The 23003-nt window shown below is 51.9% G+C and overlaps 1 protein-coding gene across 1 annotated transcript; it reads left to right on the forward strand.

The window, feature by feature from the left end:
- Nucleotides 1-1221: 1221 nt before the first annotated feature.
- On the forward strand, nt 1222-22683 carry LOC120039308 (rho GTPase-activating protein 29-like; the record flags this gene model as incomplete). Its single annotated transcript, XM_038984763.1, has 9 exons — nt 1222-1240; nt 1470-1619; nt 1710-1774; nt 1959-2069; nt 3436-3516; nt 3875-4030; nt 7371-7508; nt 7714-7886; nt 22469-22683. Coding segments are annotated over exons 1-9 (1108 nt in total), but the record flags the coding sequence as incomplete, so codon positions are not given.
- Nucleotides 22684-23003: the final 320 nt, after the last annotated feature.

The raw sequence follows: 23003 nt of genomic DNA on the forward strand, positions 1-23003 counted from the left end.
GGTTCCTGAGGAGGGAGCGCGTCTTGACGGTTCCTGAGGAGGGAGCGCGTCTTGACGGTTCCTGAGGAGGGAGCGCGTCTTGACGGTTCCTGAGGAGGGAGCGCGTCTTGACGGTTCCTGAGGAGGGAGCGCGTCTTGACGGTTCCTGAGGAGGGAGCGCGTCTTGACGGTTCCTGAGGAGGGAGCGCGTCTTGACGGTTCCTGAGGAGGGAGCGCGTCTTGACGGTTCCTGAGGAGGGAGCGCGTCTTGACGGTTCCTGAGGAGGGAGCGCGTCTTGACGGTTCCTGAGGAGGGAGCGCGTCTTGACGGTTCCTGAGGAGGGAGCGCGTCTTGACGGTTCCTGAGGAGGGAGCGCGTCTTGACGGTTCCTGAGGAGGGAGCGCGTCTTGACGGTTCCTGAGGAGGGAGCGCGTCTTGACGGTTCCTGAGGAGGGAGCGCGTCTTGACGGTTCCTGAGGAGGGAGCGCGTCTTGACGGTTCCTGAGGAGGGAGCGCGTCTTGACGGTTCCTGAGGAGGGAGCGCGTCTTGACGGTTCCTGAGGAGGGAGCGCGTCTTGACGGTTCCTGAGGAGGGGGCGCGTCTTGACGGGTCCTGAGGAGGGGGCGCGTCTTGACGGTTCCTGAGGAGGGGGCGCGTCTTGACGGTTCCTGAGGAGGGGGCGCGTCTTGCCGGTTCCTGAGGAGGGGGCGCGTCTTGCCGGTTCCTGAGGAGGGAGCGCGTCTTGCCGGTTCCTGAGGAGGGAGCGCGTCTTGCCGGTTCCTGAGGAGGGAGCGCGTCTTGCCGGTTCCTGAGGAGGGAGCGCGTCTTGCCGGTTCCTGAGGAGGGAGCGCGTCTTGCCGGTTCCTGAGGAGGGAGCGCGTCTTGAGAAGGGAGCGCGTCTTGCCGGTTCCTGAGGACAAACATTTATACTTATGCAGAAAAAATATTATTCTATTCTACTGAACCATTTACTTCATGTTCCTATTCTTATCTGTTATTATTATTTATTATTGTTGCATTGTAGAGAAGGAACCTGCAGTCAGCATTTACTTGGACGGTGTACACCATGTGTATCCCGATACATACTAATTAAACAAATTCATAATTAATTAAACATACTAATTCAACTTGAAACTTGTAGTTCACTTTATTAGTTATTCTCATATAAATGGACATGTAGCTAGCCTCTGGGACTGAAACAGAGTGTGTAATACCTGCCCTGACTTCGTGCAGTACTTACATGGGTCCAGAGTTTTTTGGTTAGGTCATGTGGATAGGAAAACCGCCCTGGGGGAAACAGTCATGTGTAATAACAATAGCAGGCTATAGCTCCAGTGTGACCTTTCCCCTATGTACAGATCTAGGATCAGCTTCCCCTCCCCTAATCCTAACCTTGACCATTAGTGGGGGAAAATGCAAAAAAAACAAACGGACCCAAAATCAGCGTCTTCTCTATCCTACCCTGATCCTCCTGTACTACCTCTCCAGGCCCAGAGGTGGCGCTGTCTAAAGAGGAGGAGGTCGACGTGATCCTGCAGAAGAACGACAGCGGGGTGGAGTCAGTTCTGCTCTATGCCAAGGCCTGGTCCAAGTACACCAAGGATCTGCTGGCCTGGGTCGACAAGCGGCTGGGACTGGGTTAGTTAGATGCTCACAGACACACATATCACCACAACCAACAATCCAATCACACATTCACACTGACTTATCTGCTGTGTCTTCCCCCAGACGTTGAATGTGCCAAAAGTTATGTCAAAATGGCCGAATCTGCAAAGACGCTCGCGAGTCAACAGGTAATATTTTTGGACTGATTTTAACAATAGTCACACAAACACCACATACCACAGAGACATAAAATGTAAGCTTTAAAACTGAACATAGATTAAAACATAGGTTAACCCTCTTCAACTCACAGTGCACACATCAACATAGAATGTGACTACTGATATGTTTCCGTTATGTTCGTCTGGCCCACAGGACTACATGCCGTTCAGAGATATCTATATTTCTACGTTTAAGAATGACGTTGAGTACAGCCAACTCCTCCTGCAGACTGCCACTGCCCTGCAGACCAACAAATTCATACAGGTACGAATGACAGTCTTTATAGGGGTCAATGACAGTCTTTATAGGGGTCAATGACAGTCTTTATAAGGGTCAATGACAGTCTATAGGGGTCAATGACAGTCTATAGGGGTCAATGACAGTCTTTATAGGGGTCAATGACAGTCTTTATAGGGGTCAATGACAGTCTTTATAGGGGTCAATGACAGTCTTTCTAGGGGTCAATGACAGTCTTTCTAGGGGTCAATGACAGTCTTTCTAGGGGTCAATGACAGTCTTTATAAGGGTCAATGACAGTCTTTATAGGGGTCAATGACAGTCTTTATAGGGGTCAATGACAGTCTTTATAGGGGTCAATGACAGTCTTTATAGGGGTCAATGACAGCCTTTATAGGGGTCAATGACAGTCTTTATAGGGGTCAATGACAGTCTTTATAGGGGTCAATGACAGCCTTTATAGGGGTCAATGACAGTCTTTATAGGGGTCAATGACAGTCTTTATAGGGGTCAACGACAGTCTTTATAAGGGTCAATGACAGTCTTTATAGGGGTCAATGACAGTCTTTTGGGGGTCAATGACAGTCTTTATAGGGGTCAATGACAGTCTTTATAGGGGTCAATGACAGTCTTTATAGGGGTCAACAACAGTCTTTATAAGGGTCAATGACAGTCTTTATAGGGGTCAATGACAGTCTTTTGGGGGTCAATGACAGTCTTTATAAGGGTCAATGACAGTCTTTATAAGGGTCAATGACAGTCTTTATAGGGGTCAATGACAGTCTTTTGGGGGTCAATGACAGTCTTTTGGGGGTCAATGACAGTTTTTTTAGGGGTCAATGACAGTCTTTATAGGGGTCAATGACAGTCTTTATAGGGGTCAATGACAGTCTTTATAGGGGTCAATGACAGTCTTTATAGGGGTCAATGACAGTCTTTTGGGGGTCAATGACAGTCTTTATAGGGGTCAATGACAGTCTTTATAGGGGTCAATGACAGTCTTTATAGGGGTCAACAACAGTCTTTATAAGGGTCAATGACAGTCTTTATAGGGGTCAATGACAGTCTTTATAAGGGTCAATGACAGTCTTTATAAGGGTCAATGACAGTCTTTATAGGGGTCAATGACAGTCTTTTGGGGGTCAATGACAGTTTTTTTAGGGGTCAATGACAGTCTTTATAGGGGTCAATGACAGTCTTTATAGGGGTCAATGACAGTCTTTATAGGTGCCAAAAAAACTTCAAGACTCACAATCGGGTAGTGAATGATCTTGATCTTGTCTCTGACAAGGCAACAATGTATCATTTGGGTTCTTAGTAATTTGTGGGAAAGTGATGTGATATAATGGAATGTACACCATACTATAGTTGGTGCCTCTTTGTCTTCCTGTAGCCGCTGTTGTCCAGAAAGACTGAGCTGGACAAACTGAGGAAAGACATCAAGGAGCAGTGGCAGAGAGAACAGAAGAAAATGGTATGTGAGACTTCTGTCCCTCTGCTGTTTTCTCTGTGTGTGTACCTGTCTACCTGTATCCTCCCTGTAACACACCTGTCTACCTGTATCTTCCCTATAACACATTGTGTGTACCTGTCAACCTGTATCCTCCCTATAACACACAGTCTGTCTACCTGTATCCTCCCTATAACACACCTGTCTACCTGTATCCTCCCTATAACACACCTGTCTACCTGTATCTTCCCTATAACACATTGTGTGTACCTGTCAACCTGTATCCTCCCTATAACACACAGTCTGTCTACCTGTATCCTCCCTATAACACACAGTGTGTGTACTTCTCTCACCTGACTGTATCCTCCCCTCCCCTCCTTAGCAAGAGTCCGAGGTGGCTCTGCGTAAGGCCCGGTGGACCCAGGCCCAGAAGAGAGACGAGTACTACAAGGCCCAATCCTCAGCCAGCCGCTCCCAGGAGGAACAGTCCAAACAGCTGGACAAGAAGAGGAGAATGGAAGAGGAGGCTCTACAGAAGGTATGAGGGGAGAAATATACTGATGTTTCATGAGCTGAAACAAAACATCCCAGAAATGTTCCAGACGCACAAAAAGCTTCTTTCTCTCAAATTTTGTGCACAAATTTGTTTACATATTCTGTTAGTGAGTATTTCTCAAGATAATTCATCCACCTGACAGGTGTGGCATATCAAGAAGCTGATTAAACAGCATGCTAATTACATAGGTGCACCTTGTGCTGGGGACAATAAAAGGCCACTCTAAAATGTGCAGTTTTGTCACACAACACAATGCCACAGATGTCTGAAGTTTTGAGGGAGTGTGCAATTGGCATGCGGACTGCAGGAATGTCCACTAGAGCTGTTGCCAGAGAATTTAATGTTCATTTTTCTACCATAAGCCGCTTCCAACGTCGTTTTAGTACGTCCAACCGGCCTCACAACCGCAGACCGTGTATAACCACTCCAGCTCAGGACCTCCACATCCGGCTTCTTCACCTGTGGGATCGTCTGAGACCAGAAACTCGGACAGCTGATGAAACTGTGGGTTTGCACAACCAATGTATTTCTGCACAAACTGTCAGAAACCATCTCGGAGAAGATCATCTGCGTGCTCGTCATCCTCACCAGGGTCTTGAAATGACTGCAGGTCGGCATCAAAACCCGACTTCAGTGGGCAAATGCTCACCTTTGATGGCCACTAGCAGGCTGGAGAAGTGGTTTCAACTGTACCGGGCAGATGGCAGACAGTGTATATGGCATCGTGTGGGCGAGCGGTTTGTTGATGTCAACGTTGTGAACAGAGTGCCCTGTGATGGCGGTGGGGTTCTGGTATGTGTAGGCATAAGCTACGGACAACAAACACAATTTCATTTCATCAATGGCAATTTGAATGAACAGAGATACCGTGACGAGATCCTGAGGCCCTTTGTCGTGCCATTCATCCGCCGCCATCTCCTCATGTTTCAGCATGATAATGTACAGCCCCATGTCACAAGGATCTGAACACAATTCCTGGAAGCTGAAAATGTCCCAGTTCTTCCATGGCCTGCATACTCACCAGACATGTTACCCATTGAGCATGTTTGGGATGCTCTGGATCCACGTGTATGACATCATGGTCCAGTTCCCTCCAATATCCAGCAACTTCACACAGTCATTGAAGAGGAGTGGGACAACATTCCACAGGCCACAATCAACAGCCTGATCAACTCTATGTGAAGGAGATGTGTCACGCTGCATGAGGCAAATGGTGGTCAGATACTGACTGGTTTTCTGATCCACGACCCCTACTTTAAAAAAAGTATCTGTGACCAACAGATGCATATCTGTATTCCCAGTCACTTGAAATCCATAGATTAGGTCAGGGGTGTGCAAACTTTTTGGATCAAGGGCCACATCGGGATTTTGAAGTTCAACAGAGGTCTGCATTTTTTGGGGGACCAATTGTTTGTTAAAATCAATTTGCGGGGGCTTCCCGAGTGGCGCAGCGGTCCAAGGCATCACTACAGACCCGGGTTCGATCCCAGGCTGTGTCAAAGCTAGCCGTGACTGGGAGACCCATGAGGCGGCGCACAATTGGCCCATCGTCGTCCGGGTTAGTAGAGTGTTTGGCAGGCCGAGATTTCCATGTCCCATCGCACTCTAGTGACTCCTGTGGCGGGCCGGGTGCATTCACACAGACACGGTCGCACTCTAGTGACTCCTGTGGCGGGCCGGGTGCATTCACGCAGACACGGTCGCACTCTAGTGACTCCTGTGGCGGGCCGGGTGCATTCACACAGACACGGTCGCACTCTAGTGACTCCTGTGGCGGGCCGGGTGCATTCACACAGACACGGTCGCACTCTAGTGACTCCTGTGGCGGGCCGGGTGCATTCACGCAGACACTGTCGCCAGGTGTACAGTGTTTCCTCCCGACACATTGGTGCGGCTGGCTTCCGGGTTAAGCGAGCAGTGTGTCAGGAAGAAGTGCGGCTTGGTTGGGTCGTGTTTCGGAGGACGCACGGCTCTCGACCTTCGCCTCTCCCGAGTCCGTACGGGACTTGCAGCGATGAGACAAGACTGTAACTGTAACTACCATGAAATTGGGGAGAAACAGAAACATATATTAATTTCTCTTGAATTTATATAAGATTTCTTTATATGAGCTGTAAACTCTTTAAAATGGTTGCATTTTGCGTTTATATTTTTGACGTAGGGGATGCCATGACTCCTATAAGCACATTGGATAGGTTCATGCTGATGTATTACTGATCTCTACCCCTGTGTGGCTGATGTCTCAGGCTGAGGATGCCAGAGACCAGTACAGAGCCTGTTATTCCTCTCCTCTCTCTCTATCTCAGGCTGAGGATGCCAGAGACCAGTACAGAGCCTGTTATTCCTCTCCTCTCTCTCTATCTCAGGCTGGGGATGCCAGAGACCAGTACAGAGCCTGTTATTCCTCTCCTCTCTCTATCTCAGGCTGAGGATGCCAGAGACCAGTACAGAGCCTGTTATGCCTCTCCTCTCTCCTCTCTCTCTATCTCAGGCTGAGGATGCCAGAGACCAGTACAGAGCCTGTTATTCCTCTCCTCTCTCTCTATCTCAGACTGAGGATGCCAGAGACCAGTACAGAGCCTGTTATGCCTCTCCTCTCTCTCTATCTCAGGCTGAGGATGCCAGAGACCAGTACAGAGCCTGTTATTCCTCTCCTCTCTCCTCTCTCTCTATCTCAGGCTGAGGATGCCAGAGACCAGTACAGAGCCTGTTATTCCTCTCCTCTCTCTCTATCTCAGGCTGAGGATGCCAGAGACCAGTACAGAGCCTGTTATGCCTCTCCTCTCTCTATCTCAGGCTGAGGATGCCAGAGACCAGTACAGAGCCTGTTATTCCTCTCCTCTCTCTATCTCAGGCTGAGGATGCCAGAGACCAGTACAGAGCCTGTTATTCCTCTCCTCTCTCTATCTCAGGCTGAGGATGCCAGAGACCAGTACAGAGCCTGTTATTCCTCTCCTCTCTCTCTATCTCAGGCTGAGGATGCCAGAGACCAGTACAGAGCCTGTTATTCCTCTCCTCTCTCTCTAGCTCAGGCTGAGGATGCCAGAGACCAGTACAGAGCCTGTTATGCCTCTCCTCTCTCTATCTCAGGCTGAGGATGCCAGAGACCAGTACAGAGCCTGTTATGCCTCTCCTCTCTCTATCTCAGGCTGAGGATGCCAGAGACCAGTACAGAGCCTGTTATTCCTCTCCTCTCTCTATCTCAGGCTGAGGATGCCAGAGACCAGTACAGAGCCTGTTATTCCTCTCCTCTCTCTATCTCAGGCTGAGGATGCCAGAGACCAGTACAGAGCCTGTTATTCCTCTCCTCTCTCTATCTCAGGCTGAGGATGCCAGAGACCAGTACAGAGCGTGTGTAACTGATGCAGGAGCCAGGAGGGCAGAGCTGGCCAGCACCAAGACAGGCATCCTCACTCAGATCAGAGAACTGGTGACTCAGTGTGACCTCACACTCAAAGCTGTAAGTTATAGTCCCTCAGAGTATCAGGATTCAGGCTTGACATGAGTATAGCTCCAGGGTTTATGTGACTGAATGTGGTAAAAATGGGCCTGTTTATAAGGGGGTCATATAAATATTGTCCAATGTTTTTTTTTAAGGGGCAAAATACCGTAAATCCTATGTGAAAGCATTATAACTTTCCCCCTCTCCCTCCCTCTTTCTCCAGGTGACAGTCAACTGGCTCCAGCTGCAGCAGGCCCAGACCGTGTCTCTCCCCGTCCACTACCAGGCCCTGTGTGAGAACGCTAAGATGTACGAGCCTGGACAGAGATACGCCGAGTTTGTCCGTAATCTGTCCAAAGATCAGATACACATGGAGTCCTCCTCCATTGATGAACGGTTAGTCAATTATACTCACTTACATACTTAGGCTGCGTCTCAAATGGCACTGGAGTCCCCAAAGAGCTGGCCAGTACACTAAATATAGATTTGGGCGCCATTTTTTATTTTTGGGACTTACAAGCTCCTCTACGTCAAGGTTCACTGAGAGTGAATAACACAAACATATGGGCATTTGGAACAACCATTTTAGAACAACAACTAAAGGTCAAAGTTTAGTTTTCAGTCGTTGTTTTGTTTTCATCAAGTCCTAATGTTTAACCAGGTGTTTCATTATAGTTTCACTTTTGTTTTTGCTCGAGACACAAACAGAATCGGAGAGAAAATGAACACAGTTTCAGTTTGACAGTAGACTGGGCCTTTCCCTCATAAACTCCCAATGTCTTCCATGTTACTGTCAGTGTACAGTAGTACTGACTTCTCACAAAGAGTAACACTATGAGACAGAGAGAAAGAGAGATAGAAGGGGTGTGGGGGGAGAAGAACAGAGGGAGAGAGAGTAGGGAGAGAGAGTAAGGGAGAGAGAGTAAGGGAGGGAGAGAGAGTAAGGGAGGGAGAGAGAGTAGGGAGAGAGAGTAAGGGAGGGAGAGAGAGTAGGGAGAGAGAGAGTAGGGAGAGAGAGTAAGGGAGGGAGAGAGAGTAGGGAGTAAGGGAGGGAGAGTGAGTAAGGGAGGGAGGGAGAGAGAGTGAGTAGGGAGAGAGAGTAAGGGAGGGAGAGCGAGTAGGGAGAGAGAGTAAGGGAGGGAGAGAGAGTAGGGAGAGAGAGTAGGGAGAGAGAGTAGGGAGAGAGAGTAAGGGAGGGAGAGAGAGTAAGGGAGGGAGAGAGAGTAAGGGAGGGAGAGTGAGTAGGGAGAGAGAGTAAGGGAGGGAGAGCGAGTAGGGAGAGCGAGTAGGGAGAGAGAGTAAGGGAGGGAGAGAGAGTAAGGGAGGGAGAGAGAGTAAGGGAGGGAGAGAGAGTAAGGGAGGGAGAGAGAGTAAGGGAGGGAGAGAGAGTAAGGGAGAGAGAGTGAGTAGGGAGAGAGAGTAAGGGAGGGAGAGTGAGTAAGGGAGGGAGAGTGAGTAAGGGAGGGAGAGAGAGTTAGGGAGAGAGAGTAAGGGAGGGAGAGAGAGTAAGGGAGGGAGAGAGAGTAAGGGAGGGAGAGAGAGTAAGGGAGGGAGAGAGAGTAAGGGAGGGAGAGAGAGTAAGGGAGGGAGAGTGAGTAAGGGAGGGAGAGTGAGTAAGGGAGGGAGAGAGAGTTAGGGAGAGAGAGTAAGGGAGGGAGAGTGAGTAAGGGAGGGAGAGAGAGTAAGGGAGGGAGAGAGAGTAAGGGAGGGAGAGAGAGTAAGGGAGGGAGAGAGAGTAAGGGAGGGAGAGAGAGTAAGGGAGGGAGAGAGAGTAGGGAGAGTGAGTTAGGGAGAGAGAGTAAGGGAGGGAGAGAGAGTTAGGGAGAGAGAGTTAGGGAGAGAGAGTAAGGGAGGGAGAGAGAGTAAGGGAGGGAGAGAGAGTAAGGGAGGGAGAGAGAGTAAGGGAGGGAGAGAGAGTAAGGGAGGGAGAGAGAGTAGGGAGAGTGAGTTAGGGAGAGAGAGTGAGTTAGGGAGAGTGAGTAAGGGAGGGAGAGTGAGTAAGGGAGGGAGAGTGAGTAAGGGAGGGAGAGCGAGTAGGGAGAGAGAGTAAGGGAGGGAGAGAGAGTAGGGAGAGAGAGTAAGGGAGGGAGAGAGAGTAAGGGAGGGAGAGAGTAGGGAGAGAGACTAAGGGAGGGAGAGAGTAAGGAGAGAGAGTAAGGGAGGGAGAGCGAGTAGGGAGAGAGAGTAAGGGAGGGAGAGAGTAAGGAGAGAGAGAGAGTAAGGGAGGGAGAGCGAGTAGGGAGAGTGAGTAAGGGAGGGAGAGAGTAAGGAGAGAGAGTAAGGGAGGGAGAGAGAGTAAGGGAGGGAGAGAGAGTAGGGAGAGAGAGTAAGGGAGGGAGAGAGTAGGGAGAGAGACTAAGGGAGGGAGAGAGTAAGGAGAGAGAGTAAGGGAGGGAGAGAGAGTAAGGGAGAGCGAGTAGGGAGAGCGAGTAGGGAGAGAGAGTAGGGAGAGAGAGTAGGGAGAGAGAGTAAGGGAGAGCGAGTAGGGAGAGAGAGTAGGGAGAGAGAGTAGGGAGAGAGAGTAAGGGAGGGAGAGAGAGTAAGGGAGAGAGAGTAAGGGAGAGAGAGTAGGGATAGAGAGTAAGGGAGAGAGAGTAAGGGAGGGAGAGAGAGTAGGGGGAGAGAGTAAGGGAGAGAGAGTAGGGAGAGCGAGTAGGGAGAGCGAGTAGGGAGAGAGAGTAGGGAGAGAGAGTAGGGAGAGAGAGTAAGGGAGAGCGAGTAGGGAGAGAGAGTAGGGATAGAGAGTAAGGGAGAGAGAGTAAGGGAGGGAGAGAGAGTAGGGGGAGAGAGTAAGGGAGAGAGAGTAGGGAGAGCGAGTAGGGAGAGCGAGTAGGGAGAGAGAGTAGGGAGAGAGAGTAGGGAGAGAGAGTAAGGGAGAGCGAGTAGGGAGAGAGAGTAAGGGAGGGAGAGAGAGTAAGGGAGAGAGAGTAAGGGAGAGAGAGTAGGGAGAGAGAGTAAGGGAGAGAGAGTAAGGGAGGGAGAGAGAGTAGGGGGAGAGAGTAAGGGAGAGAGAGTAGGGAGAGAGAGTAAGGGAGAGCGAGTAGGGAGAGAGAGTAGGGAGAGAGAGTAAGGGAGGGAGAGAGAGTAGGGAGAGAGAGAGAGTAAGGGAGAGAGAGTAGGGAGCGAGAGTAAGGGAGAGAGAGTAGGGAGAGAGAGTAGGGAGAGAGAGTAAGGGAGGGAGAGAGAGTAGTGAGAGAGAGTAAGGGAGGGAGAGAGAGTAAGGGAGAGAGAGTAAGGGAGAGAGAGTAGAGAGAGAGTAAGGGAGAGCGAGTAGGGAGAGAGAGTAGGGAGAGAGAGTAAGGGAGGGAGAGAGAGTAGGGAGAGAGAGTAAGGGAGGGAGAGAGTAAGGGAGGGAGAGAGTAGGGAGAGAGAGTAAGGGAGGGAGAGCGAGTAGGGAGAGAGAGTAAGGGAGGGAGAGAGTAAGGAGAGAGAGAGAGTAAGGGAGGGAGAGCGAGTAGGGAGAGTGAGTAAGGGAGGGAGAGAGAGTAGGGAGAGAGAGTAAGGGAGGGAGAGAGAGTAGGGAGAGTGAGGGAGGGAGAGAGAGTAGGGAGAGAGAGTAAGGGAGGGAGAGAGTAAGGAGAGAGAGTAAGGGAGGGAGAGAGAGTAGGGAGAGAGAGTAAGGGAGGGAGAGAGAGTAAGGGAGGGAGAGAGAGTAAGGAGAGAGAGAGTAAGGGAGGGAGAGAGTAAGGGAGGGAGAGAGTAAGGGAGGGAGAGCAAGTAGGGAGAGAGAGTAGGGAGAGAGAGTAAGGGAGGGAGAGAGAGTAGGGAGAGAGAGTAAGGGAGGGAGAGAGAGTAGGGAGAGAGAGTAAGGGAGGGAGAGAGAGTAGGGAGAGTGAGTAAGGGAGGGAGAGAGAGTAGGGAGAGAGAGTAAGGGAGGGAGAGCGAGTAGGGAGAGTGAGTAAGGGAGGGAGAGAGAGTAGGGAGAGAGAGTAAGGGAGGGAGAGAGAGTAGGGAGAGTGAGTAAGGGAGGGAGAGAGAGTAGGGAGAGAGTTGAATTCGTGTCCTTCCTGAGGAAATAGCTGTGGAGAGCACTGAATGCAACCGAGTAGATTGAGTGTGAGATTCGGCTCAGCACACAAAGCTCAGCGCTCTACTTGTCACGCCCTGACCTTAGTTCCTTTTTTATGTCTCTATTTTGGTTTGGTCAGGGCGTGAGTTGGGGTGGGCATTCTATGTTTTGCATTCTATGTGTTGCATTTCTTTGTTGTTTGGCCGGGGTGTGGTTCTCAATCAGAGGCATCTGTCTATCGTTGTCTCTGATTGAGAACCATACTTAGGTAGCCTCATCCCACCTGTGTTGTGGGTAGTTGTTTTCTGGTTTTTGTGTCTGCACCAGACAGAACTGTTTCGGTCGTTATCTTTGTTATTTTTGTTATTTCAGTGTTAATTTAATAAATATGGACACGTACCATGCTGCACCTTGGTCCCCTCCTTCCAACAGCCGTTACACTACCTGAGTGATTTATTCCATGTTTCTTAAAGGGAACATGTATGTACAGTACCGGTCAAAAGTTTAGAACACCTACACATTCAAGGGTTTTTCTTTATTTTTATTATTTTCTACATTGTAGAATAATAGTGAAGACATCAAAACTATGAAATAACACATATGGAATCATGTAGTAACCCAAAAAGTGTTAAACAAATCAAAATATATTTTATATTTGAGATTCTTCAAATAGCCACCCTTTGCCTTGATGACAGCTTTGCACACTCTTGGCATTCTCTCAACCAGCTTCATGAGGTAGTCACCTGGAATGCATTTCAATTAACAGGTGTGCCGTCTTAAAAGTACATTTATGGAATTTATTTCCTTCTTAATGCGTTTGAGCCAATCAGTTGTGTTGTGACAAGGTAGGGGTGGTATACAGAAGATAGCCCTATTTGGTAAAAGACCAAGTCCATATTATGACAAGAACAGCTCAAATAAGCAAAGAGAAACGACAGTCCATCATTACTTTAAGACATGAAGGTCAGTCAATCCGGAAAATTTCAAAAACGTTTAAAGTTTCTTCAAGTGCAGACACAAATACCATCAAGCGCTATGATGAAACTGGCTCTCATGTGGACCGCCACAGGAATGGAAGACCCAAAGTTACCTCTGCTGCAGAGGATAAGTTCATTAGAGTTACCAGCCTCAGAATTTGCAAAAAACTAAAGCAGGAAGTACCAGTGACTCGGTCTATAAAAAAATGGTCAGATGAAGCAGATGCTAAACTACAGGACACACTGATCTAAAGGGTAGAGCAGCCGCTTTCAAGGAGCTGGTCTCTAACCCTGATGCTTATAAGAAATCCCGCTATGCCCTCTGACGAACCATCAAACAGGCAAAGCGTCAATACAGGACTAAGATTGAATCATACTACACCGGCTCCGACGCTCGTCGGATGTGGCAGGGCTTGCAAACTATTACGGACTACAAAGGAAAGCACATTTGCGAGCTGCCCAGTGACACGAGCCTACCAGACGATCTAAATGACTAATATGCTCACTTCAAGGCAAGCAACACTGAAGCATGCATGAGAGCACCAGCTGTTCCGAACGACTGTGTGATCCCATTCTCCGTAGCCAATGTGAGTAAGACCTTTAAACTGGTCAACATTCACAAGGCCGCAGGGCCAGACGGATTACCAGGACGTGTACTCCGAGCATGCGCTGACCAACTGGCAAGTGTCTTCACTGACATGTTCAACCTGTCCCTGACCGAGTCTGTAATACAAACATGTTTCAAGCAGACCACCATGGCACATGGGCCCAAAAACACCAAGGTAACCTGTTTAAATGACTACCGCCCCGTAGCACTCACGTCTGAAGCCATGAAGTGCTTTGAAAGGCTGGTCATGCTTCACATCAACACCATCATCACGGAAACCCAAGACCCACTCCAATTCACATACCGCCCCAACAGATCCACAGATGGCGCAATCTCTATTGCACTCCACACTGCCCTTTCCCATCTGGACAAAAGTAACCCCTATGTGAGAATGCTTTTCATTGACTACAGCTCAGCGTTCAACACCATAGTGCCCACGAAGCTCATCACTAAGGTAAGGACCCTGGGACTAAACACCTCCCTCTGCACCTGGATCCTGGACTTCCTGACGGGCCAGCCCCCAGGTGGTAAGGGTAGGCAACAACACATCCGCCACGCTGATCCTCAACACGAGGACTCCTCAGGGGTGCATGCTTAGTCCCCTCCTGTACTCCCTGTTCACCCATGACTGCATGGCCAAGCACGAGTGTGGTACCAGGATAATAACATCTCCCTCAACGTGATCAAGACAAAGGAGATGATTGTGGACTACAGGAAAAAGAGGACAGAGCACACCCCCATTAACATTGACGTGGCTGTAATGGAGCAGGTTGAGAGCTTCAAGTTCCTTGGTGTCCACATCATCAACAAACTATCATGGTCCAAACACACCAAGACAGTCGTGAGAGGGCACGACAACGTCTATTCCCCTTCAGGAGACTGAAAAGATTTGCCGTCAGATTTGGCTTCAGATCCTCAAAAAGTTCTACAGCTGTATATGTTGGCAGCAGCAACAAGGGGATGAGGACTTCCCTGTTGTATATGTTGGGGGGGAGGGGGGGGGGGTCAATGCAAATAGTCCGGGTAGCCTTTTGATTAGCTGTTCAGTCTTATGGCATTAGGGGTAGAAGCTGTTAAGACGGCTTTTCGACATTGCCATGGCACTTCTGTACCGCTTGCTGTGCAGTAGCATCGAGATCTGTCTCTTTGGCAATTTTTAGGGCCTTCGTCTGACACCACCTGGTATAGAGATTCTGGATGGTAGGGAGCTCGGCCCCAGTGATGTACTGAGCCGTACGCACTATCCTCTGTAGTGGCTTGTGGTTGGAGGCCGAGCAGTTGCCATACCAGGCGATACCAGGGAAGTCCTCATCCCCTTGTTGCTGCTGCCAACATATACACCAAGGAAGTCCTCAGTAGGGTTGAAATGAAGTTCTCAGTAGGGTTGAATAAGGGGAAGTCCTCAGTAGGGTTGAATAAGGGGAAGTCCTCAGTAGGGTTGAATAAGGGGAGGTCCTCAGTAGGGTTGAAATGGGAAGTCCTCAGTAGGGTTGAAATGGGAAGTCCTCAGTAGGGTTGAATAAGGGGAAGTCCTCAGTACGGTTGAATAAGGGGAAGTCCTCAGTAGTGTTGAATAAGGGGAAGTCCTCAGTAGTGTTGAATAAGGGGAATTCCTCAGTAGGGTTGAATAAGGGGAAGTCCTCAGTAGGGTTGAATAAGGGGGAGTCCTCAGTAAGGTTGAAATGGGAAGTCCTCAGTAGGATTGAATAAGGGGGAGTCCTCAGTAAGGTTGAAATGGGGAGTCCTCAGTAGGGTTGAATAAGGGGGAGTCCTCAGTAGGGTTGAAATGGGAAGTCCTCAGTAGGGTTGAATAAGGGGAAGTCCTCAGTAGGGTTGAATAAGGGGAAGTCCTCAGTAGGGTTGAATAAGGGGAGGTCCTCAGTAGGGTTGAATAAGGGGAGGTCCTCAGTAAGGTTGAAATGGGAAGTCCTCAGTAAGGTTGAATTTCCCAGAATAAATAACTGTGAGAAACCAGTCAATTATAATACATTATTTCTAATGAACAGCATGACGTGAAACGTGACTGTTAGATTATATTCAATATCTAAAGCGGGCTTTTCTACGGCCTTCTCTCTGCTATCTGGTCAATAATTGACGCTCAGGGTGGGGACAGACAGGGCATCTCAGGGTGGGGACAGACAGGACATCTCGGTATGGAGCTCAGGGTGGGGACAGACAGGGCATCTCAGGGTGGGGACAGACAGGGCATCTCAGGGTGGGGACAGACAGGACATCTCGGTATGGAGCTCAGGGTGGGGACAGACAGGACATCTCAGGGTGGGGACAGACAGGACATCTCAGTATGGAGCTCAGGGTGGGGACAGACAGGACATCTCAGGGTGGGGACAGACAGGACATCTCAGGGTGGGGACAGACAGGACATCTCAGGGTGGGGACAGACAGGGCATCTCAGTATGGAGCTCAGGCTGGGGACAGACAGGGCATCTCAGGGTGGGGACAGACAGGACATCTCAGGGTGGGGACAGACAGGACATCTCGGTATGGAGCTCAGGGTGGGGACAGACAGGGCATCTCAGGATGGAGCTCAGGGTGGGGACAGACAGGACATCTCAGGGTGGGGACAGACAGGGCATCTCAGGATGGGGACAGACAGGGCATCTCAGGGTGGGGACAGACAGGGCATCTCAGTATGGAGCTCAGGGTGGGGACAGACAGGGCATCTCAGGGTGGGGACAGACAGGGCATCTCAGGGTGGGGACAGACAGGGCATCTCAGGGTGGGGACAGACAGGACATCTCGGTATGGAGCTCAGGGTGGGGACAGACAGGACATCTCAGGGTGGGGACAGACAGGACATCTCAGTATGGAGCTCAGGGTGGGGACAGACAGGACATCTCAGGGTGGGGACAGACAGGACATCTCAGGGTGGGGACAGACAGGACATCTCAGGGTGGGGACAGACAGGGCATCTCAGTATGGAGCTCAGGGTGGGGACAGACAGGGCATCTCAGGGTGGGGACAGACAGGACATCTCAGGGTGGGGACAGACAGGACATCTCGGTATGGAGCTCAGGGTGGGGACAGACAGGGCATCTCAGGATGGAGCTCAGGGTGGGGACAGACAGGACATCTCAGGGTGGGGACAGACAGGGCATCTCAGGATGGGGACAGACAGGGCATCTCAGGGTGGGGACAGACAGGGCATCTCAGTATGGAGCTCAGGGTGGGGACAGACAGGGCATCTCAGGGTGGGGACAGACAGGGCATCTCAGGGTGGGGACAGACAGGGCATCTCAGTATGGAGCTCAGGGTGGGGACAGACAGGGCATCTCAGGGTGGGGACAGACAGGGCATCTCAGTATGGAGCTCAGGGTGGGGACAGACAGGACATCTCAGTATGGAGCTCAGGGTGAGGACAGACAGGACATCTCAGTATGGAGCTCAGGGTGGGGACAGACAGGACATCTCAGTATGGAGCTCAGGGTGGGGACAGACAGGACATCTCAGGGTGGGGACAGACAGGACATCTCAGGGTGGGGACAGACAGGACATCTCAGGGTGGGGACAGACAGGGCATCTCAGTATGGAGCTCAGGGTGGGGACAGACAGGGCATCTCAGGGTGGGGACAGACAGGACATCTCAGGGTGGGGACAGACAGGACATCTCGGTATGGAGCTCAGGGTGGGGACAGACAGGGCATCTCAGGATGGAGCTCAGGGTGGGGACAGACAGGACATCTCAGGGTGGGGACAGACAGGGCATCTCAGGATGGGGACAGACAGGGCATCTCAGGGTGGGGACAGACAGGGCATCTCAGTATGGAGCTCAGGGTGGGGACAGACAGGGCATCTCAGGGTGGGGACAGACAGGGCATCTCAGGGTGGGGACAGACAGGGCATCTCAGGGTGGGGACAGACAGGACATCTCGGTATGGAGCTCAGGGTGGGGACAGACAGGACATCTCAGGGTGGGGACAGACAGGACATCTCAGTATGGAGCTCAGGGTGGGGACAGACAGGACATCTCAGGGTGGGGACAGACAGGACATCTCAGGGTGGGGACAGACAGGACATCTCAGGGTGGGGACAGACAGGGCATCTCAGTATGGAGCTCAGGGTGGGGACAGACAGGGCATCTCAGGGTGGAGCTCAGGGTGGGGACAGACAGGACATCTCAGGGTGGGGACAGACAGGGCATCTCAGGATGGGGACAGACAGGGCATCTCAGGGTGGGGACAGACAGGGCATCTCAGTATGGAGCTCAGGGTGGGGACAGACAGGGCATCTCAGGGTGGGGACAGACAGGGCATCTCAGGGTGGGGACAGACAGGGCATCTCAGTATGGAGCTCAGGGTGGGGACAGACAGGGCATCTCAGGGTGGGGACAGACAGGGCATCTCAGTATGGAGCTCAGGGTGGGGACAGACAGGACATCTCAGTATGGAGCTCAGGGTGAGGACAGACAGGACATCTCAGTATGGAGCTCAGGGTGGGGACAGACAGGACATCTCAGTATGGAGCTCAGGGTGGGGACAGACAGGACATCTCAGGGTGGGGACAGACAGGACATCTCAGTATGGAGCTCAGGGTGGGGACAGACAGGGCATCTCAGGGTGGGGACAGACAGGGCATCTCAGTATGGAGCTCAGGGTGGGGACAGACAGGACATCTCAGTATGGAGCTCAGGGTGGGGACAGACAGGGCATCTCAGGGTGGGGACAGACAGGGCATCTCAGGATGGGGACAGACAGGGCATCTCAGGGTGGGGACAGACAGGGCATCTCAGTATGGAGCTCAGGGTGGGGACAGACAGGGCATCTCAGGGTGGGGACAGACAGGGCATCTCAGGGTGGGGACAGACAGGACATCTCAGTATGGAGCTCAGGGTGGGGACAGACAGGGCATCTCAGGGTGGGGACAGACAGGGCATCTCAGGGTGGGGACAGACAGGACATCTCAGTATGGAGCTCAGGTTGGGGACAGACAGGACATCTCAGGGTGGGGACAGACAGGACAGCTCAGGGTGAGGACAGACAGGACATCTCAGTATGGAGCTCAGGGTGGGGACAGACAGGGCATCTCAGGGTGAGGACAGACAGGACATCTCAGTATGGAGCTCAGGGTGGGGACAGACAGGGCATCTCAGGGTGAGGACAGACAGGGCATCTCAGGGTGGGGACAGACAGGACATCTCAGGATGGAGCTCAGGGTGGGGACAGACAGGACATCTCAGGATGGAGCTCAGGGTGAGGACAGACAGGACAGCTCAGGGTGGGGACAGACAGGACATCTCAGTATGGAGCTCAGGGTGGGGACAGACAGGGCATCTCAGGATGGAGCTCAGGGTGGGGACAGACAGGACATCTCAGTATGGAGCTCAGGGTGAGGACAGACAGGGCATCTCAGGGTGGGGACAGACAGGGCATCTCAGGGTGGGGACAGACAGGACATCTCAGTATGGAGCTCAGGGTGGGGACAGACAGGGCATCTCAGGGTGGGGACAGACAGGGCATCTCAGGATGGAGCTCAGGGTGGGGACAGACAGGGCATCTCAGGGTGAGGACAGACAGGACATCTCAGGATGGAGCTCAGGGTGGGGACAGACAGGGCATCTCAGGGTGAGGACAGACAGGACATCTCAGGGTGGGGACAGACAGGACATCTCGGTATGGAGCTCAGGGTGAGGACAGACAGGACATCTCAGGGTGGGGACAGACAGGGCATCTCAGTATGGAGCTCAGGGTGGGGACAGACAGGACATCTCGGTATGGAGCTCAGGGTGGGGACAGACAGGGCATCTCAGGGTGGGGACAGACAGGACATCTCAGTATGGAGCTCAGGGTGGGGACAGACAGGACATCTCAGGGTGGGGACAGACAGGACATCTCAGGGTGGGGACAGACAGGACATCTCAGGGTGGGGACAGACAGGGCATCTCAGTATGGAGCTCAGGGTGGGGACAGACAGGGCATCTCAGGGTGGGGACAGACAGGACATCTCAGGGTGGGGACAGACAGGACATCTCGGTATGGAGCTCAGGGTGGGGACAGACAGGGCATCTCAGGGTGGGGACAGACAGGGCATCTCAGGATGGAGCTCAGGGTGAGGACAGACAGGACATCTCAGGATGGAGCTCAGGGTGGGGACAGACAGGACATCTCAGGGTGGGGACAGACAGGACATCTCAGGATGGAGCTCAGGGTGAGGACAGACAGGACATCTCAGGATGGAGCTCAGGGTGGGGACAGACAGGACATCTCAGGGTGGGGACAGACAGGGCATCTCAGGATGGGGACAGACAGGGCATCTCAGGGTGGGGACAGACAGGGCATCTCAGTATGGAGCTCAGGGTGGGGACAGACAGGGCATCTCAGGGTGGGGACAGACAGGGCATCTCAGGGTGGGGACAGACAGGGCATCTCAGTATGGAGCTCAGGGTGGGGACAGACAGGGCATCTCAGGGTGGGGACAGACAGGGCATCTCAGTATGGAGCTCAGGGTGGGGACAGACAGGACATCTCAGTATGGAGCTCAGGGTGGGGACAGACAGGACATCTCAGGGTGGGGACAGACAGGGCATCTCAGGGTGAGGACAGACAGGGCATCTCAGGGTGGGGACAGACAGGGCATCTCAGGGTGGGGACAGACAGGACATCTCAGTATGGAGCTCAGGGTGGGGACAGACAGGGCATCTCAGGGTGGGGACAGACAGGGCATCTCAGGGTGGGGACAGACAGGGCATCTCAGGGTGGGGACAGACAGGACATCTCAGTATGGAGCTCAGGGTGGGGACAGACAGGACATCTCAGGGTGGGGACAGACAGGGCATCTCAGGGTGAGGACAGACAGGACATCTCAGTATGGAGCTCAGGGTGGGGACAGACAGGGCATCTCAGGATGGAGCTCAGGGTGGGGACAGACAGGGCATCTCAGGATGGAGCTCAGGGTGAGGACAGACAGGGCATCTCAGGGTGGGGACAGACAGGGCATCTCAGTATGGAGCTCAGGGTGGGGACAGACAGGGCATCTCAGGGTGGGGACAGACAGGACATCTCAGTATGGAGCTCAGGGTGGGGACAGACAGGGCATCTCAGGGTGAGGACAGACAGGACATCTCAGGGTGGGGACAGACAGGGCATCTCAGTATGGAGCTCAGGGTGGGGACAGACAGGGCATCTCAGGGTGGGGACAGACAGGACATCTCAGTATGGAGCTCAGGGTGGGGACAGACAGGGCATCTCAGGGTGGGGACAGACAGGACATCTCAGTATGGAGCTCAGGGTGGGGACAGACAGGACATCTCAGGGTGGGGACAGACAGGACATCTCAGTATGGAGCTCAGGGTGGGGACAGACAGGACATCTCAGTATGGAGCTCAGGGTAGGGACAGACAGGACATCTCAGTATGGAGCTCAGGGTGGGGACAGACAGGACATCTCAGGGTGGGGACAGACAGGACATCTCAGTATGGAGCTCAGGGTGGGGACAGACAGGACATCTCAGTATGGAAAGCAGTTAAAAATACATACATCTCTCATCATGGGAACTGTTTTCTTGTGACAGGTAGGTCTACATTTGCTGCAGCATAGCCTCTATGCTACATTAATATAAGGACCCGAATACGCGTGTAATTTACAGTCTGAATACTTCTGTAAATAAGGTCTTTTTTTCTTCTTCTTTTTACCCCTTTTTTTCGTCAATTGCTAGTTACAGTCTTGTCCCATCCCTGCAACTCCCATACGGACTCGGGAGAGGCGACAGTTGAGAGCCATGCGTCCTCTGAAACACGGCCCTGCCAAGCCACACTGCTTTTTTTACACACTGCTCGCTTAACCAGGAATCCAGCCACACAAAGGAAAGGAGGAAGGAAGGAAACACCTGCCACAGGGGTCTCTAGAGCGCGATGAGACAAGAACATTCCTTCCCCTAACCCGGATGACACTGGGCCAATTGTGTACCGGTCGCGGCTCGGCTGCGACACAACCTGGGATCGAACCCGGATTTAAAGGGGAGCTTATAGCACTGCGATGCCAGTGCCTTAGACCGCGGAACCACTCGGGAGGCCCTGGGATCGAACCCCAGGCTGTAGTGACGCTGCGATGCCAGTGCCTTAGACCGCGGCACCACTCGGGAGGCCTTGGGATCGAACCCCAGGCTGTAGTGACGCTGCGATGCAGTGCCTTAGACCGCGGCACCACTCGGGAGGCCCTGGGATCGAACCCCAGGCTGTAGTGACGCTGCGATGCCAGTGCCTTAGACCGCGGCACCACTCGGGAGGCCCTGGGATCGAACCCCAGGCTGTAGTGACGCTGCAATGCAGTGCCTTAGACCGCGGCACCACTCGGGAGGCCCTGGGATCGAACCCCAGGCTGTAGTGACGCTGCGATGCAGTGCCTTAGACGGCGGCACCACTCGGGAGGCCCTGGGATCGAACCCCAGGCTGTAGTGACGCTGCGATGCCAGTGCCTTAGACCGCGGCACCGGGATCGAACCCCAGGCTGTAGTGACGCTGCGATGCAGTGCCTTAGACGGCGGCACCACTCGGGAGGCCCTGGGATCGAACCCCAGGCTGTAGTGACGCTGCGATGCCAGTGCCTTAGACTGCGGCACCACTCGGGAGGCCCTGGGATCGAACCCCAGGCTGTAGTGACGCTGCGATGCCAGTGCCTTAGACCGTGGCACCACTCGGGAGGCCCTGTAAATTATGTATTACTCTTTTATTTTTAATACATTTGCAAAAATGTCTAAAAAACCTGTTATCGCTTTGTCATTATGGAGTATTGTGATGTCATTATGGGGTATTATGATGTCATTATGGGGTAATGTTTGTAGATTGATGAGGGGAAAAGGTTATTTAATCCATTTTAGAATAAGGCTGTAACATAACAAAATGTGGAAAAAGTCAAGGGGTCTGAATCATTTTCGAATGCCCTGTATAAGCCAGGATAGTCCTCATCCTGTTGTTGTTGCTGCTGTGAGGCCTGTGGGCGTCCTAGGGCAAAAGAGTCTCACTTTTCCACAGAGGGGTCAAACTGTTCGGACGCGACAGACAGAAGTTGTCAGATTGGCTGTATCGAGTCCCAAGGGTTCGTAAAGCAAAACGGAGAACACCATCGTGTTCGTGAATCTCGTCTTTTGTAGGTCAAACCATTTGAACGCGACCCGGCGATTTTGTGAGAAGACAGATTTGGTCTGACTAACATCTTTCACCGCAGATGCTAAAGTGTGACATAGGCGTATGTGGTGGATAGAGAGGCATTCAATGCTAAAAAAAACAAACAGATACCTTAAACTGACATATGTTTATGGGGATTTTACTTATTATGCTCATTTGATATCAGTGGGGGCGCGGCCATCGACCTTGGGTGGGTTAAACTTGCCCCTCCAAGTTAATATTCAACAGTCTGTCTGCCTTCCCCTCCAGGTTTCCTGTGTTCAACAAGCGTTCAACGGGCAGCACCAGTTCCCATAGTAACCTGTCCCAAGTGTCCGTCATCTCCGGTGACGTCCTGAGTGGGGACGAGGTGGATAGTCCTCTGGGGTCACGACCTGGGAAAAGGTCCAACAGCGCCACGGACATACAAGGTACAGAGACACAGGCAGACAATAGTAGCAAACAATACCTCTACCCAACACAAGGTACAGTACCTCTACCCAACACAAGGTACAGTACTGTAGCCAGCCAGTTGATATACTGTAGCCAGCCAGTCGGTATACTGTAGCCAGACAGTTGGTATACTGTAGCCAGCCAGTTGATATACTATAGTCAGCCAGTTGGTATACTGTAGTCAGCCAGTTGATATACTGTAGCCAGCCAGTTGATATACTGTAGCCAGCCAGTTGATATACTATAGTCAGCCAGTTGGTATACTGTAGTCAGCCAGTTGATATACTGTAGCCAGACAGTTGGTATACTGTAGTCAGCCAGTTGGTATACTGTAGCCAGACAGTCGATATAA

Source organism: Salvelinus namaycush, unplaced genomic scaffold (genome assembly GCF_016432855.1).
Source record: "Salvelinus namaycush isolate Seneca unplaced genomic scaffold, SaNama_1.0 Scaffold2632, whole genome shotgun sequence".
NCBI lineage: Eukaryota > Metazoa > Chordata > Actinopteri > Salmoniformes > Salmonidae > Salvelinus > Salvelinus namaycush.